This window comes from Takifugu flavidus, chromosome 1, assembly GCF_003711565.1.
Source record: "Takifugu flavidus isolate HTHZ2018 chromosome 1, ASM371156v2, whole genome shotgun sequence".
Classification (NCBI taxonomy): domain Eukaryota; kingdom Metazoa; phylum Chordata; class Actinopteri; order Tetraodontiformes; family Tetraodontidae; genus Takifugu; species Takifugu flavidus.
Genome location: NC_079520.1, coordinates 525,720 through 548,161, shown reverse-complemented (window position 1 = coordinate 548,161; position 22,442 = coordinate 525,720). Strand labels below are relative to the sequence as shown.

Genomic DNA, 22,442 nt, shown 5'->3' with positions numbered 1-22,442 from the left:
GCAAAGGCCAAAAGGCCAAAGCAGGAACTGCTGCTCATGTATCACCTTCGGGACCCCGATGCTCGTTAAAAGCCTTTATTATCAGTTATGATGTCAAACAGAATGATCTGAGAATCAAATGTATGAAACCTGAGCAAACATGAGTGCTAAACGAGTGAATCATTTAATGTCTGATATTTGTCCGGTTTCCAGTCCCTCCTGAAGCTGAGTTGGACGCCGACTTGAGGAAAGCTTTGGTTCTCCGTGCTGGAGTCACCATGAGGATCTATGTTCCAGTGAGGGGCCGCCCCGCCCCAAAGGTCACGTGGACCAAAGTGAACTCCAACCTGAAGGAACGGCAGGGCTTGATGATCAATACATCAGAGTGGGACACCTTCCTGATGCTTGAGGAGGTCAACAGATATGATGCTGGCAAATATGTGCTGACACTAGAGAACAGCAGCGGCTCCAAGAGCTACACCATTGTTGTCAAGGTCCTTGGTAAGAAAAGGAAGCTTTGGCCTAAGATCAAGCTTTCACTGACTTATGACGCGTTCAATGATGGATTGGATCTCTTGCAGATTCTCCTGGACCTCCTGTAAACCTGACTGTGAAGGAGACGACCAGAAGCTACGCCTGGATCACCTGGGACCCCCCGCTGATAGATGGCGGCAGCCCAGTCAAAAGCTACGTCGTAGAGAAACGTCTGGCTGAGAGGAAAGCCTGGACCTGCGTGTCAGCAGAGTGCCCCAAAACATCATTCCGGATCACCAACCTGGAAGCAGGACAGGCCTACTGCTTCCGAGTGCTGGCGGAGAACAACTACGGCATCGGGGAGGGATGTGAGACCCCTGGCAGCGTCCGAGCTTCAGGTACTCAGCTACACACCTAGTTTTAAAAATAAAAGCCACTGGCACTTTGTAATTAGGTGATATTAAGTGAGGCAGAAATATATTACACACCTGATTTTTTTGCCACCAAAACGCCATGAACCTTATCTACAGAGCAGAGATAGTTCTAACGCCCCCTCCTCCTTCAGAGCAACCTGGGCCAGTGACAGAATTCAAAGCACTAAAGACCACCAAGAGCTCGATCAGTCTTTCCTGGAGGAAGCCCATTAGTGACGGAGGAAGCTACATTACTGCGTATGTCCTGGAGCTGAGCGAAGGCGAGGACAAGTGGAGGCAGATCCACAAGGGCAAGGAGGCCTCACACACCATTAGTGAGCTGACGGAGGGCAAGGAGTACACGTTCAGAGTGAAGGCCCTCAACGAGTCTGGGGAGGGGCCGCCCTCTGAGCTCACAGTCGTGGCCAAGGACCAGTTTGGTGAGAAATCCTTCTGACTCGACCGTCCTGTCGGCTCCTCTGGGGGCCAATATCCATTCACAAGAACTGTTCTTTGCTTTTAGTTTTACCTGACTGCAACCTCAGTGACCTCCATGACAACTGCTACATTGTGAAGGAGGGCAGCACCACACGCATTAATATCCCGGTGACGGGTGTGCCCCACCCCACTGCCCTCTGGAAGAAGGGTGACACCATGCTGGGAGACACCGGTCGCATGTGTGTGGAAGCGTCTCCGGGTATCACCACGCTGCTGGTCAGAGACTGCCAGAGAGGAGATGCAGACACATACACCATCAACGTGAAGAACAGCGCCGGCTCCAAGGACTGCAAGTTCACCCTCAAGGTGGTCGGCAAGCCCGGCATCTGTACCGGACCCATCCAGTTTGATGAGATCACCGCAGATGGGATCACCCTGGAATGGGGGCCGCCCAAAGATGACGGCGGTGCTGAGGTGTCCAACTACATTGTGGAGAAAAGAAGAACTACAGACAACAAATGGGCAACAGTCGCCTCTGCGATCCAGAAGACCAGCATGAGGGTGATCCGACTTCAGGAAGGGAAGGAGTACATCTTCAGAGTGTTTGCTGAGAACAAGTATGGCGTGGGAGAGCACCTGCGATCGGACCCAGTTATCGCCCAACACCCGTTCAGTGAGTAACGCCCGGGAAACAACCTTTGATCCATAGATACACGTACACTGATACGAGACACTGGAAATCCAAATTTACATTTTATTTCTTGCAATGAATTTCTAGTACAGCCAAACACACAGTTCCCCTGAAACCTTAACCAAGAATTTGAGCAGGAACTATGAAGAAAGCTGTGTTTGATGATGGCGTTTTAGAACAGGTCGACCAAAAGGTCTTTGATGTTGCACGGGTACTTTCTCTCCTGAACCGCTCGCGCGTCCGTCTCTTCCAGACGTACCCGGGGCACCTGCACCTCCAGACATTGTAAGCATCCGCCATGAATCAGCTATTCTGACTTGGGACGATCCAAAGGACACCGGGGGCTCCCCGATTACAGGTAATGCAGCCGCTGGCATCGTTGTCGGTATCCAACAAACATGGGCTGGTTGACTGGATGTGACTTTTTGGGTCTCTCAGGATATCACGTGGAGTTTAAAGAAAGAAACAGTTTGATGTGGAAAAGAGCGAGTAAGACCCCTCTGAGGGTAAAGGAGTGCAGAGTCACTGGCCTGGTGGAAGGGTTGGAGTACGAGTTTAGAGTCCTTGCCATGAACATGGCAGGCCTGGGAAAGGCTAGCAGAGTCACCGAGGCTGTGGTGGCCCTGGACCCCATCGGTAGGTTGGCAGATCACAGGCATGTTTTTAAAACTGAGAGGGTTCTAAAGCTTCTGTTTATTTCAACATATTTTCATGATCCTCTTTAGATCCACCTGGCAAGCCTGACGTCATTAATGTAACCAGGAACACAGTTACTCTGATGTGGACCCCTCCCAAATATGATGGTGGTCACAAGCTCACTGGTTACATGGTGGAGAAGATGGAAGCTGGTGGCAAGACCTGGATGAAGGCCAATCACGTCAACATCCAGGGCTGCGCCTACACCGTCACGGACCTGAAGGAGGGTTCTCAGTACCAGTTCAGGGTCAGGGCGAGGAATTCTGCTGGTGCTGTAGGTGTTCCTTCTGAGTCAACCGAGCTTCTGACCTGCAAGGATGAGTATGGTATGCCAATAAAAATCTATTGTAGTAGCGGTTAAAAAGTAATGAGGACATGTGGGTGAAGCGTTAAAACTCAGCAGATTTGTGAAGAAGGGTTTAGTTGAATGTGTTTTAGGTCCTGAAACTTGTCTTTGCCCCCCCACAGAGCCCCCAACAATCACTATTGATGAAGAAATGAAGGACGGCGTTAGAGTTATGGCTGGAGACACCATTGTGATTTCAGCCTCCAAAATTGTAGGCAAGCCTCCTCCGAGCTCTGTCTGGTCAAAGGGAGGCCGTGAGCTGAAGAGCTCCGACACCATCAGCATCACCACCACCCCCACCTCCTCCACATTAGCCATCAAGTACGCAAGCCGCAAAAACACCGGGGAGTACACCATCACCGCCAGCAACCCCTTTGGCATCAAGGAGGAACATGTCAAAGTGAAGGTCCTGGATGTGCCTGGACCTCCAGGCCCCATTGAAGTCAGCAACATTTCTGCAGAGAAGTGCACGTTGACCTGGCTTCCCCCAGAGGAGGATGGAGGCTGCTCGATTAAGTCCTACCTCCTTGAGAAGAGAGAGACGAGCCGCTTGCAGTGGACCAAACTAGCAGAGAACATCGTGGACTGCAGGCACGTAGCGAGCGGCTTGATCAAGGGCAATGAGTACATCTTCAGAGCGGCCGCTGTCAACCAGTATGGCACCGGAGACTTCAGCCAGTCTGGACCAGTAAAGATGACTGACAGCTTCCGTAAGTTTCTGTCTGTGTATTAAGAAATTCAAATCATTTAAGTGCAATGGACAGTATGAATTCACTCCCCCCCCAAACAAGTCCTCTAAACAAACCTTTGTCTCACGATTCCTTTCATCAGGTCCGCCAGGTCCACCTTCTACCCCGGACGTTGATAACGTCAGTCGCAACGCTGTCACCATTTCATGGAAAAGACCGGCACAGGATGGAGGGAGCGACATCAGAGGATATTGTGTGGAAAGGAAAGAGAAACGGGGCATGAGATGGGTCCGAGCCAGCAAGAGAACCATCCCTGACCTGCGCTTCAAGGTGCAAGGCCTCAGTGAGGGGGTGGAGTATGAGTTCAGAGTCACGGCTGAGAACAAAGCTGGATTCGGGGAGCCGAGTGCGCCGTCACAGCCTGTAATGACAAAGGACATCGTTTGTAAGTAGAAGTAGACTTCTCACGTAAAGTTTGGAGTAATCATTATTCAGAAAGACTTCCACCGTATTTTTAAAATCATTCCCTAACTTTAACTGACTCCTTTTTTCTCCTTTATCAGATCCACCTGGTCCTCCATCTAACCCCAGAATTTCAGACACCACCAAGACCACAGCCACCTTTGCCTGGGGTCGACCCCACTACGATGGTGGTCTCAACGTTGAGGGCTATATTGTTGAATACAAGAAAGAAGGGCACGATGACTGGGAGACGGAGACACAGTTCCCACTCAAAGCTACAGAATATGTCATTAGCAAACTTCAAAAGGGAGGGAAATACCACTTCAGAGTCTCTGCTGTAAACTCCGAGGGAGTTGGGGAGCCTGCAGAGGTGGAAAAGGTGACTGAACTGGTGGACCAAGAGACAGCTCCAGATTTTGAGCTGGATGCTGAACTCAGGAGAACCCTGGTCGTTCGGGCCCGTGCTTCAATTCGCCTGTTCATTTCAATCAAGGGTCGCCCTGTTCCCGAAGTGACCTGGAGCAAAGCGGATACCAACCTGAAAACACGTGCACACATCGACACCACGGAGTCGTACACTTTGCTTGTCATTCCCGACTGCACCAGATATGATGCTGGAAAATACCACCTCTGTCTGGAGAACGTTGCTGGAAAGAAAACTGGTTTCATTAATGTTAAAGTTCTGGACACACCAGGACCCCCCGTTAACCTCAAACCGAGGGAAATTACCAAGAATAGCGTTACACTTCAGTGGGAAATTCCCATTATTGATGGTGGTTCTAAGATCCGCAACTACATCATTGAAAAGAGAGAAGCCACCAAAAAGGCCTACACGGTGATTAGCACCGCGTGGCAGAAGTGTTCGTTCAAGTTTTCTGACCTTGAGGAGGGAGCTTACTACTACTTCCGCATCACTGCCGAGAACGACCTTGGCATCGGTGAGCCAGCTGAAACTCCAGAACCAATCAGAGCATCTCAGGCCCCGTGTCCACCGGAGAACTTGTACGTCACGGATGTAACTGCAGACAGTGCCAGCCTGGCGTGGGCAAAGCCTTTGCATGACGGTGGCAGTCTGATTTCTGGATATGTGATTGAGGCCCAGAAGATGGGCACCGACCAGTGGGTTCACATGGGTACCATCAAGAGTCTGGAGTACACGGTCACAGACCTAACGGAGGGGGCAGAATACACCTTCCGCATCATGGCAGTCAATGCATCAGGTCGGAGCGACCCACGCGAGAGTAGGCCAGCAGTCATCCGGGAGCAGACGTCTGCTCCTTCCTTTGACTTGCGTGGCGTCTATCAGAACACCGTCATTGCCAAGGCCGGGGACCGGGTCAAGGTGGAAATTCCAGTGCTTGGAAAACCGCGTCCTGTTGTTTCCTGGAAAAAGGGAGACGCTGGGCTAAAGGAAACGCAAAGAATCAACACTGAAACCACACACACATCGACTATTCTTAATATTAATGAGATCAGGAGAAGTGACGGGGGCCAATATTCTATGACTGGGAAGAACCTGTTGGGTACAGTGACCGAAATAATCACGGTCCTTGTCCATGACATCCCAGGCCCTCCCACTGGTCCTGTTAATTTGGAAGAAGTGTCATGTGATTACGTCCTGATCTCCTGGGAGGCACCGGAGAACGATGGCGGTGTTCCTATCAATAATTATATTGTTGAGATGCGGGAGACCACTGGTACTTCCTGGGTTGAATTGGCGGCCACCGTCATCCGCACGACATTCAAGGCCGCACGCCTCACCACTGGCATCCAATACCAGTTCCGAGTTAAGGCCCAAAACAGGTATGGCGTTGGGCCGAGCATCGTCTCCGAACCCGTGGTCGCTGCCTATCCCTTTGATGTGCCCAGCCAGCCCGGAACTCCATTTGTCACGTCTTTCAACAGAGATTCAATGGTCGTGACTTGGAATGAACCATCCTCGGATGGAGGCAGCACCATCCTGGGATATCACGTGGACAGAAAAGAGAGAAACAGCATTATGTGGCAGCGGGTCAGCAAAGGTTTTGTGGTTGGAAATATCTTTAAATCAACTGGCCTTGTGGATGGAATTGCTTATGAATACCGTGTTATTGCGGAAAACTTAGCAGGCTTGAGCAAACCAAGCAAACCCTCTGAACCCGTCTACGCTTTGGACCCAGTCGACCCACCAGGTAGACCTGTGGCACTGAATATCACCAGGCATGAAGTCACCTTGTCATGGACCAAACCAGAGGGAGATGGTGGCTTCTCCATCACTGGATACACAGTAGAGAGGAGAGAGATGCCCAGTGGGCGCTGGCTGAAAGCTAATTTTAACAACATCCTCGAGACCATTTATACAGTCAGCGGACTGATAGAAGATGCAACTTATGAATTCCGTGTGACCGCTAGAAACTCAGCTGGTGCTGCTAGCGCTCCATCACAGCCCTCAGAGGCCATCACTTGTAGAGATGACATTGAAGAGCCCAGGCTTGACGTGGACGCGTCATATAGCAGCAGTGTTGTTGTCATGGCAGGAGAGGTGTTCAAGCTAGAGGCCAATGTGACCGGCAGACCGCTCCCCTCTCTGGTGTGGACCAAGGATGGGAAGGAACTTGAGGATACAGCCAAGATTGAGATTAAGACATCAGACTTCCATACTGCTCTAGTTAGCAAAGATTCCTTGAGGAGGGATGGAGGTGCTTTTACGCTGACTGCCAGCAATCCTGGTGGATTTGCAAAGTTCACATTCAACGTCAAGGTACTTGACAGACCTGGACCCCCAGACTCTCTTACCATCACTGATGTCGCTGCTGAGAAATGTGTTCTTAACTGGCTGCATCCAACACATGACGGTGGCGCTAAGATTGAGTACTTCATCATTCAAAAACGGGAAACGAGCAGGTTAGCATGGACAAATGTAGCTACAGACCTCCAGGCCAATAGATTCAAGGTCACAAAGCTTTTGAAGGGCAATGAGTACATCTTTAGAGTCATGGCTGTTAACAAATATGGTGTCGGTGAACCGGTGGAGTCTGAGCCTGTCATCTGTGCCAATCCCTATGTCCCGAGCGATCCACCAGGGCAGCCTGAAGTCACCACTATTACTAAAGACTCCATGGTTGTGTGCTGGGAGCGCCCCGAACACGACGGAGGCAGTAGAATAAATACATATGTGATTGAGAGAAGGGATAAAACTGGCTTGCGGTGGGTGAAGTGCAACAAAAGATCTGTAACGGATTTACGATTCAAAGCCTCCGGTCTCACGACAGGACATGAGTATGAATTCAGAGTGTTTGCTGAAAACAACGCTGGTCTTAGCCAGCCTAGTCCCTCTAGTCCGTTCTACAAAGCCGAAGATACCATCTTTATGCCTGGACCCCCAGGGAATCCCAGAGTGCTGGACACTACCAAATCTTCCATCACGCTGTCGTGGAACAAGCCCGTTTACGACGGTGGTTCTGAAATCACCGGTTACATAGTGGAGACCTGCTTACCCGAGGAGGATGAGTGGACAGTGCATACCCCTAAGAAAGGATGGACAGCTACTTCCTTTACCATCACCAACCTAAAGGAAAACCAAGAGTACAAAATAAACATCTGCGCCACTAATTGTGAAGGAGTGGGAGAGCCTGCTGCTGTGCCGGGGACTCCCAAAGCCGAGGATAGACTGCTTCCACCAGAAATTGAACTCGGAGCAGAATTGCGTAAGGTGGTCTGCATCAGAGCCTGCAGCACCCTCAGACTCTTTGTTCCTATCAAAGGCAGACCAGCACCTGAAATCAAATGGTCAAGAGAGCATGGGGAATCCCTGGACAGAGCCACTATAGAAACCACTTCCTCCTTTACTACTCTTCAGATAGACAATGTTGACAGATTTGATGGAGGTAAATACATCGTGACTGTAGAGAATGTCTCAGGAAGCAAGTCGGCTTTTGTCAACGTCAGGGTTTTAGATACTCCAGGAGCACCTCAGAATCTGATGATCAAAGAAGTCACAAGAGATTCGGTTTCCCTCGTTTGGGACCCCCCGCTAATTGATGGTGGTTCCAGGGTTCGTAACTATATTGTGGAAAAGCGAGAGTCAATAAGAAAAGCCTACTCTACAGTCAATGCCAACTGCCCGAAGTGTAGCTGGAAAATTGGAGAGCTGGAGGAAGGAAAAATGTACTCGTTCAGAATCTTGGCTGAGAATGAGTATGGTGTTGGGCTCCCTGCTGAGACCAGTGAGCCAATTAAAGTATCCGAGAGGCCTCTGCCACCAGGCAAAGTATCTCTTCTCAAAGTTAGTGGCACTAGTGTCACTCTAACCTGGGAAAAACCCGATCACGATGGTGGCAGCAGAATCACAGGCTATATTGTGGAGATGCAGAGGAAAGACAGTGAGAAATGGACACAGGTGATGGTGGTTAAATCCAACGAGGTTGAAGTAACAGGCCTTACGCAGGGTGAAGAATACATGTTCAGAATTTCAGCCAGCAATGAAAAGGGCGTCAGTGACCCAAGAGCTCTTAGTATGCCTGTGGTTGCTAAAGACCTGGTCATTTCACCAACATTCAAGCTGATGTTTAGCACTTTCAGTGTGATGGCAGGAGATGATCTGAAGATAGATGTACCTTATGTTGCCTGTCCTAAAGCTACAGCAACGTGGCTTAAAGATGGCAATGTTCTCAAGGAGACTATAAGAGTTAATGCTGAAGCCACGGACAAAAACCTTCTCCTGGTTATAAGAGAGGCTTGTAGAGATGATGTTGGCACGTACACTATCAAACTGACAAACACTGCTGGAGAGGCATCTACAGACATCAGCGTAGTTGTTTTAGATAAGCCTGGTCCTCCAACTGGTCCAGTCAAGCTGGAGGAGGTCACTGCTGATAGTGTGGTCATGTCTTGGAACCCTCCGGAGTATGACGGTGGCTGTGCAATCAACAACTACATTGTTGAGAAAAGGGACACGTCCACCACTAACTGGCAAATTGTTTCAGCCACTGTGGCCAGAACCACTATCAAGGCAGCCCGGCTAAAGACTGGATTGGAATATCAGTTTAGGATTGCTGCAGAGAACAGATATGGCAAGTCCTCGGTCTTGCTGTCTGAAACTGTCGTTGCTCAGTATCCATATGAAGTCCCCACCTCGCCACGTTCTGTTGTGGTGCAATCTGCCACCAAGGAGACCATGGTTGTTGTGTGGGAAAAACCAAGCAGTGACGGTGGAAGCAAGATTTTGGGCTACCACTTGGAGCTCAAAGAAAGAAATAGCATTCTGTGGGTGAAACAGAACAAACAACTCATCCCAGATACCAGATTTAAAGCTGTTGGCTTAGAGGAGGGTATTGAATATGAATTCAGGGTTTATGCTGAGAACATTGTTGGCCTCAGCAAAGCCAGCAAAGTCAGTGAAATTCAGGTGGCCAGAGATCCTTGTGAAAGGCCTGGAAAACCGGAGGCTGTCATTGTGACGAGGAACAAAGTGACACTGAGATGGAGCAAACCTGATTATGACGGTGGCATCAAGATCACAGGCTATACAGTTGAGAAAAGGGAAGGAAATGGTCGCTGGATGAAAGCGAGCTTCACAAACGTCCTTAAAACTGAATTTGATGTCACAGGACTTATTGAAGATCAAATTTATGAGTTCCGTGTCATCGCCAGGAATGCGGCAGGTGTATCCAGCCAGCCCTCTGACTCTACCGGCTCCATCACTGCCAAGGATGAGGTGGAGCCACCTACCATAGACTTGGAAGCTAAGTACTCCCAGGCAGTGGTGGTAAACGCTGGAGAGACCTTTACACTTGAAGCTGCTATTTGTGGTAAGCCTCTTCCCTCAGTACACTGGCTAAAGGAGGGCCAAGAGATTACTGAGGCAGCTCGTCTCGAGATTAAAAACACAGACTTTGTGGCTTGTATAGTTGTTAAGGAAGCTATCCGTGTTGATGGAGGTCAGTACACTTTGCTAGTAAAGAATGTCGGGGGCGAGAAATCCGTCACCATTAATGTCAAAGTCCTGGATAGACCAGGCCCACCCGAGGGGCCAATTAACATTTATGGGGTGAGTAATGAAAAGTGCTCAATTTCCTGGAAACCACCTTTACAAGATGGAGGTAGCGATGTTTCCCATTACAGTGTTGAGAGAAGAGAGACCAGTCGTCTTGTGTGGACTGTAGTCGAACCAAAGGTTCAGACACTAAACCTAAAGATCACAAAACTTCTTCCTGGTAATGAGTACATTTTCAGAGTAATTCCAGTAAATAAATATGGAACCGGTGAGCCTCTGGAGTCTGAACCCATGATTGCTAGAAATCCATTCGTCACTCCTCACCCACCAAGAGATGTGGAAGTCTCCACAATCACCAAAGATTCAATGGTACTGACCTGGGAAAGACCAGTTAATGATGGTGGCAACCCCATTCAGGGGTACGTTGTAGAAAAGCGTGACAAAGATGGCGTCAGATGGACTCGGTGCAACAAGCGGACAGTGAGTGAGCTGCGATTCAGAATATCGGGGCTTCTAGAAAACCACAGTTATGAGTTCAGAGTTGCTGCTGAGAATGCTGCAGGTGTTGGCAAACCTAGTGAACCAACAGTTTACTACAAAGCACTGGATCCTATCTTCAAAGCAGGCCCACCAAACAATCCAAAGGTACTGGACAAATCTAGGTCAACTGTTACCCTTATATGGGGCAAACCTATCTATGACGGTGGCTGTGAGATTCAGGGTTACATCGTTGAGGCCTGTGATGGGGCCTCAGAGGAGTGGTTTACATGTACTCCTCCCAGTGGAGTCACAGATACGAAATTTACAGTGACAAAACTATTGGAGAAGCACGAATACCAATTCAGAGTGTGTGCCATCAACAAAGTTGGTGTTGGAGAACATGCTGATGTTCCAGGAAAAATTCTTGCAGAGGAAAAGCTTGAGGCTCCTGATTTTGAGCTGGATGCCGATATGAGAAAGATGATAAACATTAGAGCAGCAAGCACTTTAAGGCTGTTTGTTCCTGTAAGAGGTCGCCCAGCACCTGAGATCAAGTGGGGCAAGGCTGAAGGTGAGATTAAGGAGACTGCCCAAATCGACATTACGGGCAGCTACGCTTCGCTTGTCATCGAGAATGTTGACAGATACGACAGTGGAAAGTATACACTAACTGCAGAAAATGCAAGTGGAACCAAGGCGGCATTCATCAGTGTCAGGGTTCTGGATTCGCCGAGTCCCCCAAGTAACTTCACAGTCAAAGAGATTACCAAGAATTCTGTCACTCTTACCTGGGAACCGCCACATCTTGACGGCGGCTCAAAGATTAAGCATTACATTGTTGAGAAACGCGAAAGCACCAGGAAAGTGTACTCTCCTGTTACCACTTGCAACAGAATGTCATGGAAAGTTGAGCCTCTCCCAGAGGGTGGAATTTTCTTCTTCAGAGTCTTGGCTGAAAATGAATATGGTGTCGGCCTCCCAGCTAAAACCGTAGAGCCCATTAAAATATCGGAGAAGCCCCAACCCCCTGGTAAAGTCACTGTTGTGGATGTTAGTAATACCACTGTAAGTCTGGCCTGGGAGAAGCCTGTCCACGATGGTGGCAGCAGAATCAGTCACTACGAAGTTGAAGTCGCACCCAAGGACAGTGAGGCTTGGACAGTGTGTGCTGCTGTGAAGGCACTCGAGACAGTGATCCCAAATCTGCTCAAGGGAGAGGAATACCAGTTCAGAGTTGCTGCCGTAAATGACAAGGGCAAAAGTGATCCCAGACAACTGGCCCAGTTAGTCGTAGCGAAGGACCTTGTGATTCAGCCTTCTGTTAGACCAAAAGTGAGCACATACAGTGTCCAAGTTGGTTATGACCTCAAAGTAGAGGTCCCAATTGCTGGTCATCCCAAACCAACCATCACATGGACTAAAGATGCAGCTGTGCTTAAGCAAACCACAAGAGTCAATGTCACCGACTCAGCACATCAAACCACTTTAACTATAAAAGATGCCACCAGAGAAGATGGAGGTATGTACAATATCAACATCTCCAATGCCCTGGGTTCCAAAGATGCAACTATTGAAGTGATCATCCTGGACAAACCTGGGCCACCTACAGGCCCTGTCAAGGTGGATGAAATCAGTGCTGAGAGCATCACTCTCAGTTGGGAGCCTCCTACTTATACGGGTGGCTGTCCAATTTCCAACTATGTTGTGGAGAAAAGAGATACCACCACGACCAACTGGACAGTTGTGTCTGCAACAGTGGCTCGAACTACACTTAAAATTGGCAATCTGAAGACAGGTGCTGAGTATCAGTTTAGAATTTATGCTGAAAACAGATATGGAAAGAGTTATGCAATAGTTTCAGAGCCTTTGTTGGCACAGTATCCCTTCCAGGAGCCTGGCCCACCAGGAACACCATTTGTGTCCGCATACACTAAAGACTACATGGTGGTGGAGTGGCACAAACCCCCCTCTGATGGGGGCAGCGCTATCTTGGGCTATCATCTAGAGAGGAAAGAGAAGAACAGTATCCTCTGGACAAAGATCAATAAGATGCTCATTCAAGACTGCCGCTTTAAATCAACTCCTCTTGAAGAAGGCATCGAGTACGAGTACAGGGTCTATGCTGAGAATATCGTTGGTATTGGAAAATGCAGCAAAGTTTCAGAAGTTTATGTTGCGCAGGACCCATGTGACCCCCCTGGCTGTCCTATGGCTTTGATTGTCACCAGGCATTCAGTGAAGTTAAGGTGGACCCCTCCACAATATGATGGTGGAAGCTTAATTACTGGCTATGTTGTGGAAAAACGCGACTTACCTGAAGGAAAATGGATGAAGGCTAGTTTCACAAACATCACAGACCACGAATTTACAGTTACTGGATTGATTGAGGACTGTAAATATGATTTCAGAATAATTGCAAAGAATGCAGCTGGTGCTGTGAGCAAGCCCTCTGAGAGCACTGGATCCATCACAGCAAAGGATGAAGTTGACCCACCTAAGTATGAAACACAAGCCATGTACAACCAAACGCTTGTCGTTAAGGCTGGAGAGACGTTCAGCCTGGAGGCCTCTGTTGAAGGAAAACCCATCCCAACTGCCCAGTGGTTTAAGGGAGATGTGGAGGTAGAAAATTCAGCCAGAGCAGAAATCAAAAACACAGATTTCAAGGCCTTACTTGTTGTGAAGGACGCAATTAGAGTGGATGGAGGACAGTACACACTGGTTCTTAATAATGTGGCTGGATCCAAGTCTGTGCCATTCAGCGTGAAGGTTCTAGACCGACCTGGACCCTCAGAGGGACCCCTTACTGTTAGCAACGTCACAGAGGAGAAGTGTTCACTCTCATGGCTGCCACCAAGGCATGATGGAGGTGCTGGTGTTTCTCATTATATAATTCAAAAGAGAGAAACAAGCCGTCTAGCTTGGACTGTTGTCTCCAGTGATTGTGGCGCTACCATGTTAAAGGTTACCAAACTTTTAAAGGGCAATGAGTACATCTTCAGAGTAATGGCTGTCAACAAATTTGGTGTTGGCGAACCCCTTGAATCAATGCCAGTTATTATGAGAAATCCCTTTGTTCCTCCCGGCCCACCTCAGGAGCTGGAGATTACCAACATTACCAGGGACTCTATGACTGTTTGTTGGGATCGCCCTGAGACTACTGGAGGAAGTGAAATTGTTGGTTACATTATTGAAAAGAGAGACAGAGCTGGTGTCAGATGGACCAAGTGTAATAAGCGTAGAGTCACAGACCTGCGCTTTAGAGTTACTGGACTGACAGAGGACCACGAATATGAGTTCAGAGTATCTGCTGAGAATGTAGCAGGCGTTGGCTCACCAAGTCCAGAAACCCCTTACCTCAAAGCCTGTGACCCCACCTTCAAACCTGGTTGCCCCACTAATGCCCAGGTGACGGACACAACAAAGGACTCCATTAGTTTCTCCTGGCACCGACCGATATACGATGGCGGGTGTGAGATTCAAGGATATGCTGTGGAAATCACCAAAGCTGACGAGGAGGAGTGGGTCATATGTACCCCACCAAGTGGCGTCAATGCTACAAAGTTTACTGTTACCAAGCTTACGGAGCACCAAGAATACAAAGTGCGCATCTGTGCCATCAATAAGTTAGGTGTCGGGGAGCCCACTGATGTCCCAGGAGTCGTGAAGCCCATAGACAAAATTGAGCCACCAGAAGTAATTCTTGATTCAGAGCTTAGAAAGGGAATAGTTGTGCGCGCAGGTGGCTCAATGAGAATCTGCATACCATTCAAAGGACGCCCAACTCCTGAGATCAGCTGGGCCAAAGAAGATGGAGAACTGCCTGGTAAAGTTCAAATAAACACTGGCGAAGATTATTCACAGCTGTCAGTTGATATCTGTGACAAGTATGATGCAGGAAAATACGTCCTCAACTTAGAAAACAGCGCTGGCACCAAATCAGCCTTCGTCTCTGTCAAGGTTCTGGATACGCCGGGGGCCCCAGCAAATCTCACAGTGAAAGACATCAAGAGAGAAAGTGTCACTCTGACCTGGGAGCCACCTCTGATTGATGGGGGTGCAAGAATAAAGAATTATCTGGTTGAGAAGCGCGAATCAACGCGGAAGGTTTACTCTAATGTAGACAACAAATGTACAAAGACGAGCTATAGAATCACTGGCCTCAATGAAGGTACTCTGTATTATTTCAGAGTCTTAGCAGAAAATGAGTTTGGTGTTGGAGAGGCAGCCGAGACAGAAGATTCAGTTAAGACCTCTGAACCTCCTCTGCCAGTAGGTAAGGTCACTCTAACTAATGTGACTAAAACCACCGTTTCGCTCTCTTGGGAAAAGCCAGACTATGATGGAGGAAGCCGGATTATTGGATACTACATTGAAATGCAGCCTGCCGGCTCAGAGGAGTGGACAGTAGCGACCACAACCAAGACTTGTGAGGGCACGATCACAGGTCTCAGTGCAGGACGCGAGTACATGTTTAGAGTGTCAGCGTTCAATGAGAAAGGAAAGAGTGACCCAAGGTCTCTTGCTGCTCCCGTCACTGCCAAAGACACAACGATCAAGCCTACGTTCAAGCTGCCATTCAGTACTTACAGTGTACAAAATGGTGAAAATCTGAAAATTGATATTCCAGTGATTGGATGCCCTGCTCCAAAGGTTGAATGGAAGAAAGATGGACAGCCGCTCAAAGAAACAACCAGATTGAATGTATCTACTACACAATCATCTACTAAGCTTTGTATTAAGGATGCAAATAAGGATGACTCTGGTAAATACGCCATTACAGCTACAAACAGTGTTGGTGCCGTCACGGAAGAGATTACCGTTATCATTCTTGATAAGCCTGGCCCACCCACTGGACCGGTGAAGATCGAGGAAGTTAGTTCTAATTATGTTACTCTATCCTGGGAACCACCAGCGTACACTGGTGGCTGTCAGATCAACAATTACATTGTGGAGAAGAGAGACACGACGACCACTGCTTGGCAAATTGTATCTGCCACTATTGCTAGGACAACCATCAAAGTCTCGAAGCTAAAGACTGGAATTGAGTATCAGTTCAGAGTGGCTGCTGAGAACCGTTATGGAAAGAGTCCAACTATTGTCTCTCCAGCTGTTGTTGCTCAGTATCCATTCACTGAGCCTGTTGCACCAGGAACACCAGTTATTGCTGCCGCAACTAAAGACACCATGGTGGTTGAATGGAAGGCTCCCATCAATAATGGTGGCAGCGCCATTCTGGGATATCACATAGAGAGGAAAGAGAAAAACAGCCTGTTATGGACAAAACTTAATAAGCTTTTAATCCCAGATTCTCATTTTAAGACTACAGAGCTTGAAGAAGGTATTGAGTACGAATTCAGAGTTTATGCTGAAAACATGGCTGGACTCAGTGAAGCTAGCAAAGTCTCTGAGAGCGCAGTAGCCAGGGATCCATGTGACCCACCAGGTACACCTGAGGCTATTGAAATAACCAGAAACCACGTGACACTCCAGTGGACTAGGCCTCAGTATGATGGAGGTAGTGCAATTACTGGCTATGTCATTGAAAGGAAGAAGCACCCAGACACCCGCTGGATGAAGGCAAGCTTTACCAACATTATTGAGACTCAGTTTACAATCACCGGCCTAACTGAGGACTGTGTTTATGAGTTCCGAGTCATTGCCCGCAATGCTGCTGGCATTTCTAGCCGTCCTTCTGAGAGCACTGGACAAATTACGGCTAAAGATGAAATTGAGGCTCCAGAAGCCACCATGGATTCTAAATTTAAGGACCTTACTGTTGTTCGTGCTGGTGAGACTTTTGTCATCGATGCGGACTACACTGGCAAGCCTCTCCCAGAAGTCATTTGGTTAAAGGATGGAAAGGAAGTTGACAAAGCCACACCAAGAATGGAGGTTAAGACTACAATGACACATACAATTCTGACAGTCAAGGACTGCATCAGAGTGGATGGGGGCCACTTTTCCCTTAAACTGGTAAATGTGGGTGGAGTCAAAATGGTCCCAGTTACTGTTAAAGTTCTTGATAGGCCTGGACCTCCAGATGGCCCTCTAGAGGTTAAAGGTGTCACAGCTGAGAAATGCTATCTACACTGGAACCACCCCTCCCATGACGGTGGAGCCAGCATCTCTCACTACATCATTGAGAAGAGAGAGACGAGTCGTTTATCATGGACCGTGGTGGAGCCCAAGATCCAAGCCATTAGTTACAAAATTACAAAACTTCTACCTGGCAATGAGTACATTTTTAGGGTGACTGCGGTCAATAAATATGGAGTTGGCGAGCCCTTGGAGTCTGAACCTGTTATTGCTCGCAATCCCTTCACTACCCCAAGTGCTCCCTCAACGCCAGAGGCTGGTGCTATCACTAGAGACTCCATAGTTCTTACCTGGGAGAGACCAGAGGATAATGGAGGGGCTGACATCGAAGGATATGTTCTTGAGAAACGTGATAAGGATGGTGTTAGATGGACTAAGTGCAACAAGAAGAGGCTCAGTGACCTGAGATTTAGGGTCACTGGTCTCACAGAAGGTCACTCTTATGAATTCAAGGTTTCTGCAGAAAATGCTGCTGGCATTGGAAAATCCAGTGCACCATCAGAATATATTAAGGCCTGTGATGCTGTTTATCCACCAGGACCTCCAAATAACCCAAAAGTCACTGACCACTCAAGCACGACTGTCTCGTTGTCCTGGTCAAGGCCCATATATGATGGTGGTGCAAACATTAGTGGATATATTGTTGAGAGGAAGGAGACAGCAGATGATGAGTGGCTCACTTGTACCCCACCCACTGGTGTCCAGGCTACTCATTACACCGTAAGGAAGCTGAAAGAGAATGCAGAGTATAACTTTAGGATCTGTGCTGTTAACTCTGAAGGTCTTGGGGAACACGTGGACCTACCAGGCTCTGTTATTGCTGCAGAAAAGCTGGAAGCCCCTGAAATTGAACTGGATGCTGATCTAAGGAAGATCGTTAACGTTCGTGCCTCTGCCACTTTACGCCTGTTTGTGACAATCAGAGGAAAACCTGAGCCAGAGGTCAAGTGGTCCAAGGCTGATGGCGCGCTGAACGAGCGTGCCCAAATTGACGTTACGAGCTCTTTCACAATGCTTGTGATTGATAATGTTGATAGATTTGACACTGGCAAATATGTGGTTACCCTTGAAAACCTCAGTGGCTCTAAATCAGCTTTTGTCAATGTCAGAGTTCTCGATTCCCCTAGCGCTCCGACCAACTTGGAGGTCAAGGATATAAAGCAAAATTCTGTTTCCCTCTGCTGGGAACCTCCTCTCATTGATGGCGGAGCTAAAATATCACACTACATTGTGGAGAAGAGAGAGCAGAAGAGGATGGCCTTCACCAGTGTTTGCACCAACTGTGTGAGGAACTCTTATATCATTTCTGACCTACAGCAAGGGGAACGCTATTACTTCCGTGTGTTGGCTGTAAACGAGCTTGGCGTTGGTCTGCCTGCTTCCACGGATCAGGTCAAGGTCTCTGAGCCTCCACTGCCACCAGGTAAGGTCTCGCTTGTTGATGTGACACGTCACACCGTTACGCTTTCCTGGGAGAAACCTGAAAATGATGGTGGTAGCAAAATTACAAACTATATTGTGGAGATGCAGCCCAAAGGAGATGACAAATGGGCTGTATGCTGTGAAGTCAAAGCACTGGAAGCCACAGTTGATGGTCTTACCACTGGAGAGGAATATGCCTTCAGGGTGATTGCTGTCAATGATAAGGGCAAGAGTGATGCCAAGCCTTTGATGTCACCTGTGGTAGTGAAGGACATCACAGTGGAGCCCACCATCAACCTGTTGTTTGACACATACAGTGTGAAAGCAGGAGATGACTTGAAGATTGATGTTCCATTTAAAGGCAGACCACAGCCTGAGGTATCCTGGAAAAAGGATGGCCAGATACTTAAGCAGACAACTAGAGTTAATGTTCTTACATCAAAGTCCTCTTCCAAAATTGTCATAAAAGATGCAACCAAGGATGACATAGGAAAGTATGAAGTTGTACTGACTAACTCAGTTGGCACCAAATCAGCTGTTATCTCTGTTATAATCTTGGATAAACCTGGTCCACCCAGCAACATTAAAATAGACGAGGTCAGTGCAGACTTCATCTGTCTCTCTTGGGATCCTCCAACCTATGACGGTGGATGTCAGATCAACAATTATGTGGTGGAGAAAAGAGACACTACTACAACTACATGGCAGATCGTCTCAGCCACAGTCGCCAGGACATCAATCAAAGTCGGCCGTCTCACTCAGGGAACGGAGTACCAGTTTCGTATTGCATCTGAGAACCGTTATGGCAAAAGTAGTGCAGTAGACTCTGTTCCTGTTGTTGCTCAGTATCCTTTTGAGCCTCCTGGCCCTCCAACTGCTCTACACGTTGCTCATGCCAGCAAGTACGGCATGCTTGTGCTGTGGAACAGACCTGCTGATGATGGTGGAAGCCCAGTTACTGGTTATCACATTGAATGCAAGGAACAAAACAGCATCTTGTGGCACAAGGTTAACAGAGGCCTACTGACTGAGAACCAATTTAAGATGACGGGCACTGAAGAAGGACTACTATATCAGTTTAGAGTCTATGCTGAAAACATAGCTGGTATTGGGCCGTGCACCAAGGCCAGTGATGCTGTGGCGGCCAGGGACGCCTGCGAACCCCCGTGTAATCTTAGAGTGACCAACATCACCAGGACCTCTGTGTCCCTCTTCTGGGATAAACCACAGTACGATGGTGGCGTGAAGATTACAGGATTCATTGTGGAGCGAAAAGAACTCCCCAACGGCCGTTGGCTGAAATGTAACTTCACCAACCTGCAGGATACCTACTTTGACGTAACTGGCCTCACAGAAGATGTCCAATATGACTTTCATGTTATTGCCAAGAATTCCGCAGAGCTTTTGAGCGCCCCCTGTGAAAGCACTGGCCCTGTCACAGTAAAGGATGATGTTGACCCACCCACAATTATTCTGGAAGATAAGCTGAGACAGCTGGTTGTCATTAAGGCCGGAGACTTGATAAGACTTGATGCTGAAATCACAGGTCGCCCTCTGCCTCTTGTGTCATGGTCTAAGGATGGGAAAGAGATTGAGGCCAAGGCTAGATGTGAAATCACATCTACCAGCTTCAACACTACACTGATTGTCAGAGATGCTATAAGGAGAGACTCTGGCCAGTATGTCCTGACGCTGCATAATGTTGCGGGAACCCGGTCTGTTGCTGTCAACTGCAAGGTTCTGGACAGACCTGGACCTCCCTCAGGTCCATTGTCTGTGACTGGCCTCACTGCAGAGAAATGCACAGTGGCCTGGGGACCTCCCCAAGAGAATGGCGGTGCCGAAATAATGCATTATATTGTGGAAAAGCGTGAGACCAGTCGCCTTGCTTGGACTCTTGTCTATGGGGACATGAAGGCAACCACGTGTAAAGTCACCAAGCTGCTCAAAGGAAACGAGTACATATTCAGAGTCAGGGGTGTCAACAAATATGGAGATGGCGAGCCACTGGAAAGTGAAGCAACAAAGGCCATGGATCCTTTCACCGTGCCTGCACCTCCCACCAGTGTCGAGGTCACTGCAGTTACCAGTGAGGCGATGACCATCTGCTGGGAAAGGCCAGTGTCTGATGGCGGCAGTAGTATCTCAGGTTATGTAATTGAAAAGCGAGAAAAGACCGGGCTTCGCTGGTGCCGCGTCAACAAGAAACCTGTTTATGACCTCAGAGTCAAAGCTTCTAATCTGCGTGAGGGATGCGAGTACGAGTACAGAGTGTTCGCTGAGAACTCTGCTGGCCTCAGTGCACCAAGTGTTCCATGTCCACTTACCAAGGCTGAAGATCCACAGTTCCTGCCTTCACCTCCCGCTAAGCCTAAAATTATTGACTCTACAAAGACCACGGTGACCTTGTCTTGGAATAAGCCACTGTTTGATGGTGGTGCTCCTGTGACTGGCTACAGAGTGGAATACAGACAGACCTTGGATGATGAATGGATTGTTGCCGTGCAAAATACCAAGAACACAGAGTTTACAGTGGTTAAACTGACAGCTGGTGCTGAGTATGTATTTGTGGTCAAATCCATTAATAAAATAGGCGTCAGTGAGCCAAGTCCTGAGTCAGATAAACAGATTGCCAAAGAAAGAGAGGAGGAGCCAGTTTTTGAGATAAGTAATGAAATGAGGAAAACTCTCATTGTGAAAGATGGTAGCTCCTTTACAATGACGGTACCTTTCCGGGGTAAACCGGTCCCAACTGTTGCATGGAGCAAGCCTGACGTTGATCTGAGGGTCCGTGCTGTCATTGACACCACAGACACGTTCACCTCTATTAGCTTAGAGAAAGCCAATCGCGATGATTCTGGCAAATACACAGTCACTTTGTCTAATGTAGCTGGAACCACCTCCGTGGCACTCAACGTTAGAGTTCTGGACTCTCCTGGGGCTCCTGCACGAGTCGAGGTCAAGGACGTGACCAAGTCTTCTGCCACAGTAACATGGGACACTCCTGACAACGAGGGAGGCGGAGCCGTCAAGAACTACCTTGTTGATATTCGAGAAGCCAGCAAGAAAGGTTGGACCAGGTTGACTGACACGTGCCACAGACTAACATATAAAGTGACCAACCTGCAAGAAGGTGGAGTCTACTACTTCAGAGTGACAGGCGAGAATGAGTATGGAACTGGTCTTCCTGCTGAGACTAAAGAGGGGACCAAGATCACAGGTACTTCATTTTCTACCTAAAAGCAAATTTTCTCCCAACAAATGACAAAACTGTAAAAGTTTCTGTGCTTTTCCAGAAAAACCAAGTCCACCACCAAAGTTGGCCGTGACTGACGTGACCAAGGAGAGCGTGACGCTGGCCTGGGCCAAACCGGAGCATGATGGAGGCAGCAGAATTACTGGATATTTGGTGGAAGCTCTGGAGAAAGGCCAAGAGAAGTGGGTCAATTGTGGCACCACTAAATTCACCCACTTCACAGTTTCGGGTCTGAGGGAGAATGCAGAGTACTTCTTCAGAGTCAGAGCAGAAAACCACGCTGGATTTAGTGACACTAAAGAAATGGTCAACCCTGTGGTTGTCAAAGACCAGTTTGGTAAGTCACTGTGATATCACCGATAACCCTAACCCTAAACTAAATGATACCACCGATATCTAACTAACTCCCGTATTTACCTTCTCATCTTAGAATGTCCTGAGATCAACATGAAGAACTTCCCACATAACACAGTTTATGTGAGAGCTGGCTCCACCCTCAAGTGTGAAATCCCGTTATCGGGACGACCTTTGCCGAAAGTTAGCTTGTCCAAGGATAACGTACAGCTAAAATCAACCATGAGGTTCAATGCTGACGTCACCCCCGACAGCATCAAGATCACTCTACGTGAAAGCGTTGCTGGAGATACAGGGCGCTACGACATCACTGCTTCAAACTCCAGCGGAACCACCAAAACCTTTGTTAACATCGTGGTTCTGGACCGGCCCAGTGCGCCTCAAGGCCCCGTGGAGCTGTTTGATGTGACAGAGGACAGTGTGAGCTTGAAGTGGCTCCCTCCAGCTTATGATGGTGGCAGCCCCATAACAAACTACATCATCCAGAAGAGAGAAACAACTACAGCTAACTGGATGGATGTCTCGTCCGCGGTGGCCCGCTGTACCATGAAGATCATGAAACTGACCACTGGCTTTGAGTACCAGTTCAGAATCAGGGCTGAGAACAAGTATGGCATCAGCGAGCACATTGATTCACCACCCGTCTCCGTCAGTCTTCCGTACAGTAAG

The 22,442-nt window shown here is 48.3% G+C and overlaps 1 protein-coding gene across 1 annotated transcript in view; it reads left to right on the top strand.

Annotated features, from left to right (window-relative positions):
- Window positions 1-22,442, top strand: part of ttn.2 (titin, tandem duplicate 2) — a 160,376-nt gene that overhangs the window by 112,631 nt on the left and 25,303 nt on the right. The window contains 12 exon segments of the mRNA XM_057024964.1: window positions 193-480; window positions 561-851; window positions 1,019-1,306; window positions 1,390-1,977; window positions 2,249-2,353; window positions 2,434-2,631; window positions 2,721-3,017; window positions 3,160-3,747; window positions 3,869-4,171; window positions 4,290-21,383; window positions 21,460-21,756; window positions 21,850-22,437. Coding sequence (XP_056880944.1) covers window positions 193-480; window positions 561-851; window positions 1,019-1,306; window positions 1,390-1,977; window positions 2,249-2,353; window positions 2,434-2,631; window positions 2,721-3,017; window positions 3,160-3,747; window positions 3,869-4,171; window positions 4,290-21,383; window positions 21,460-21,756; window positions 21,850-22,437 — 20,925 coding nt within the window.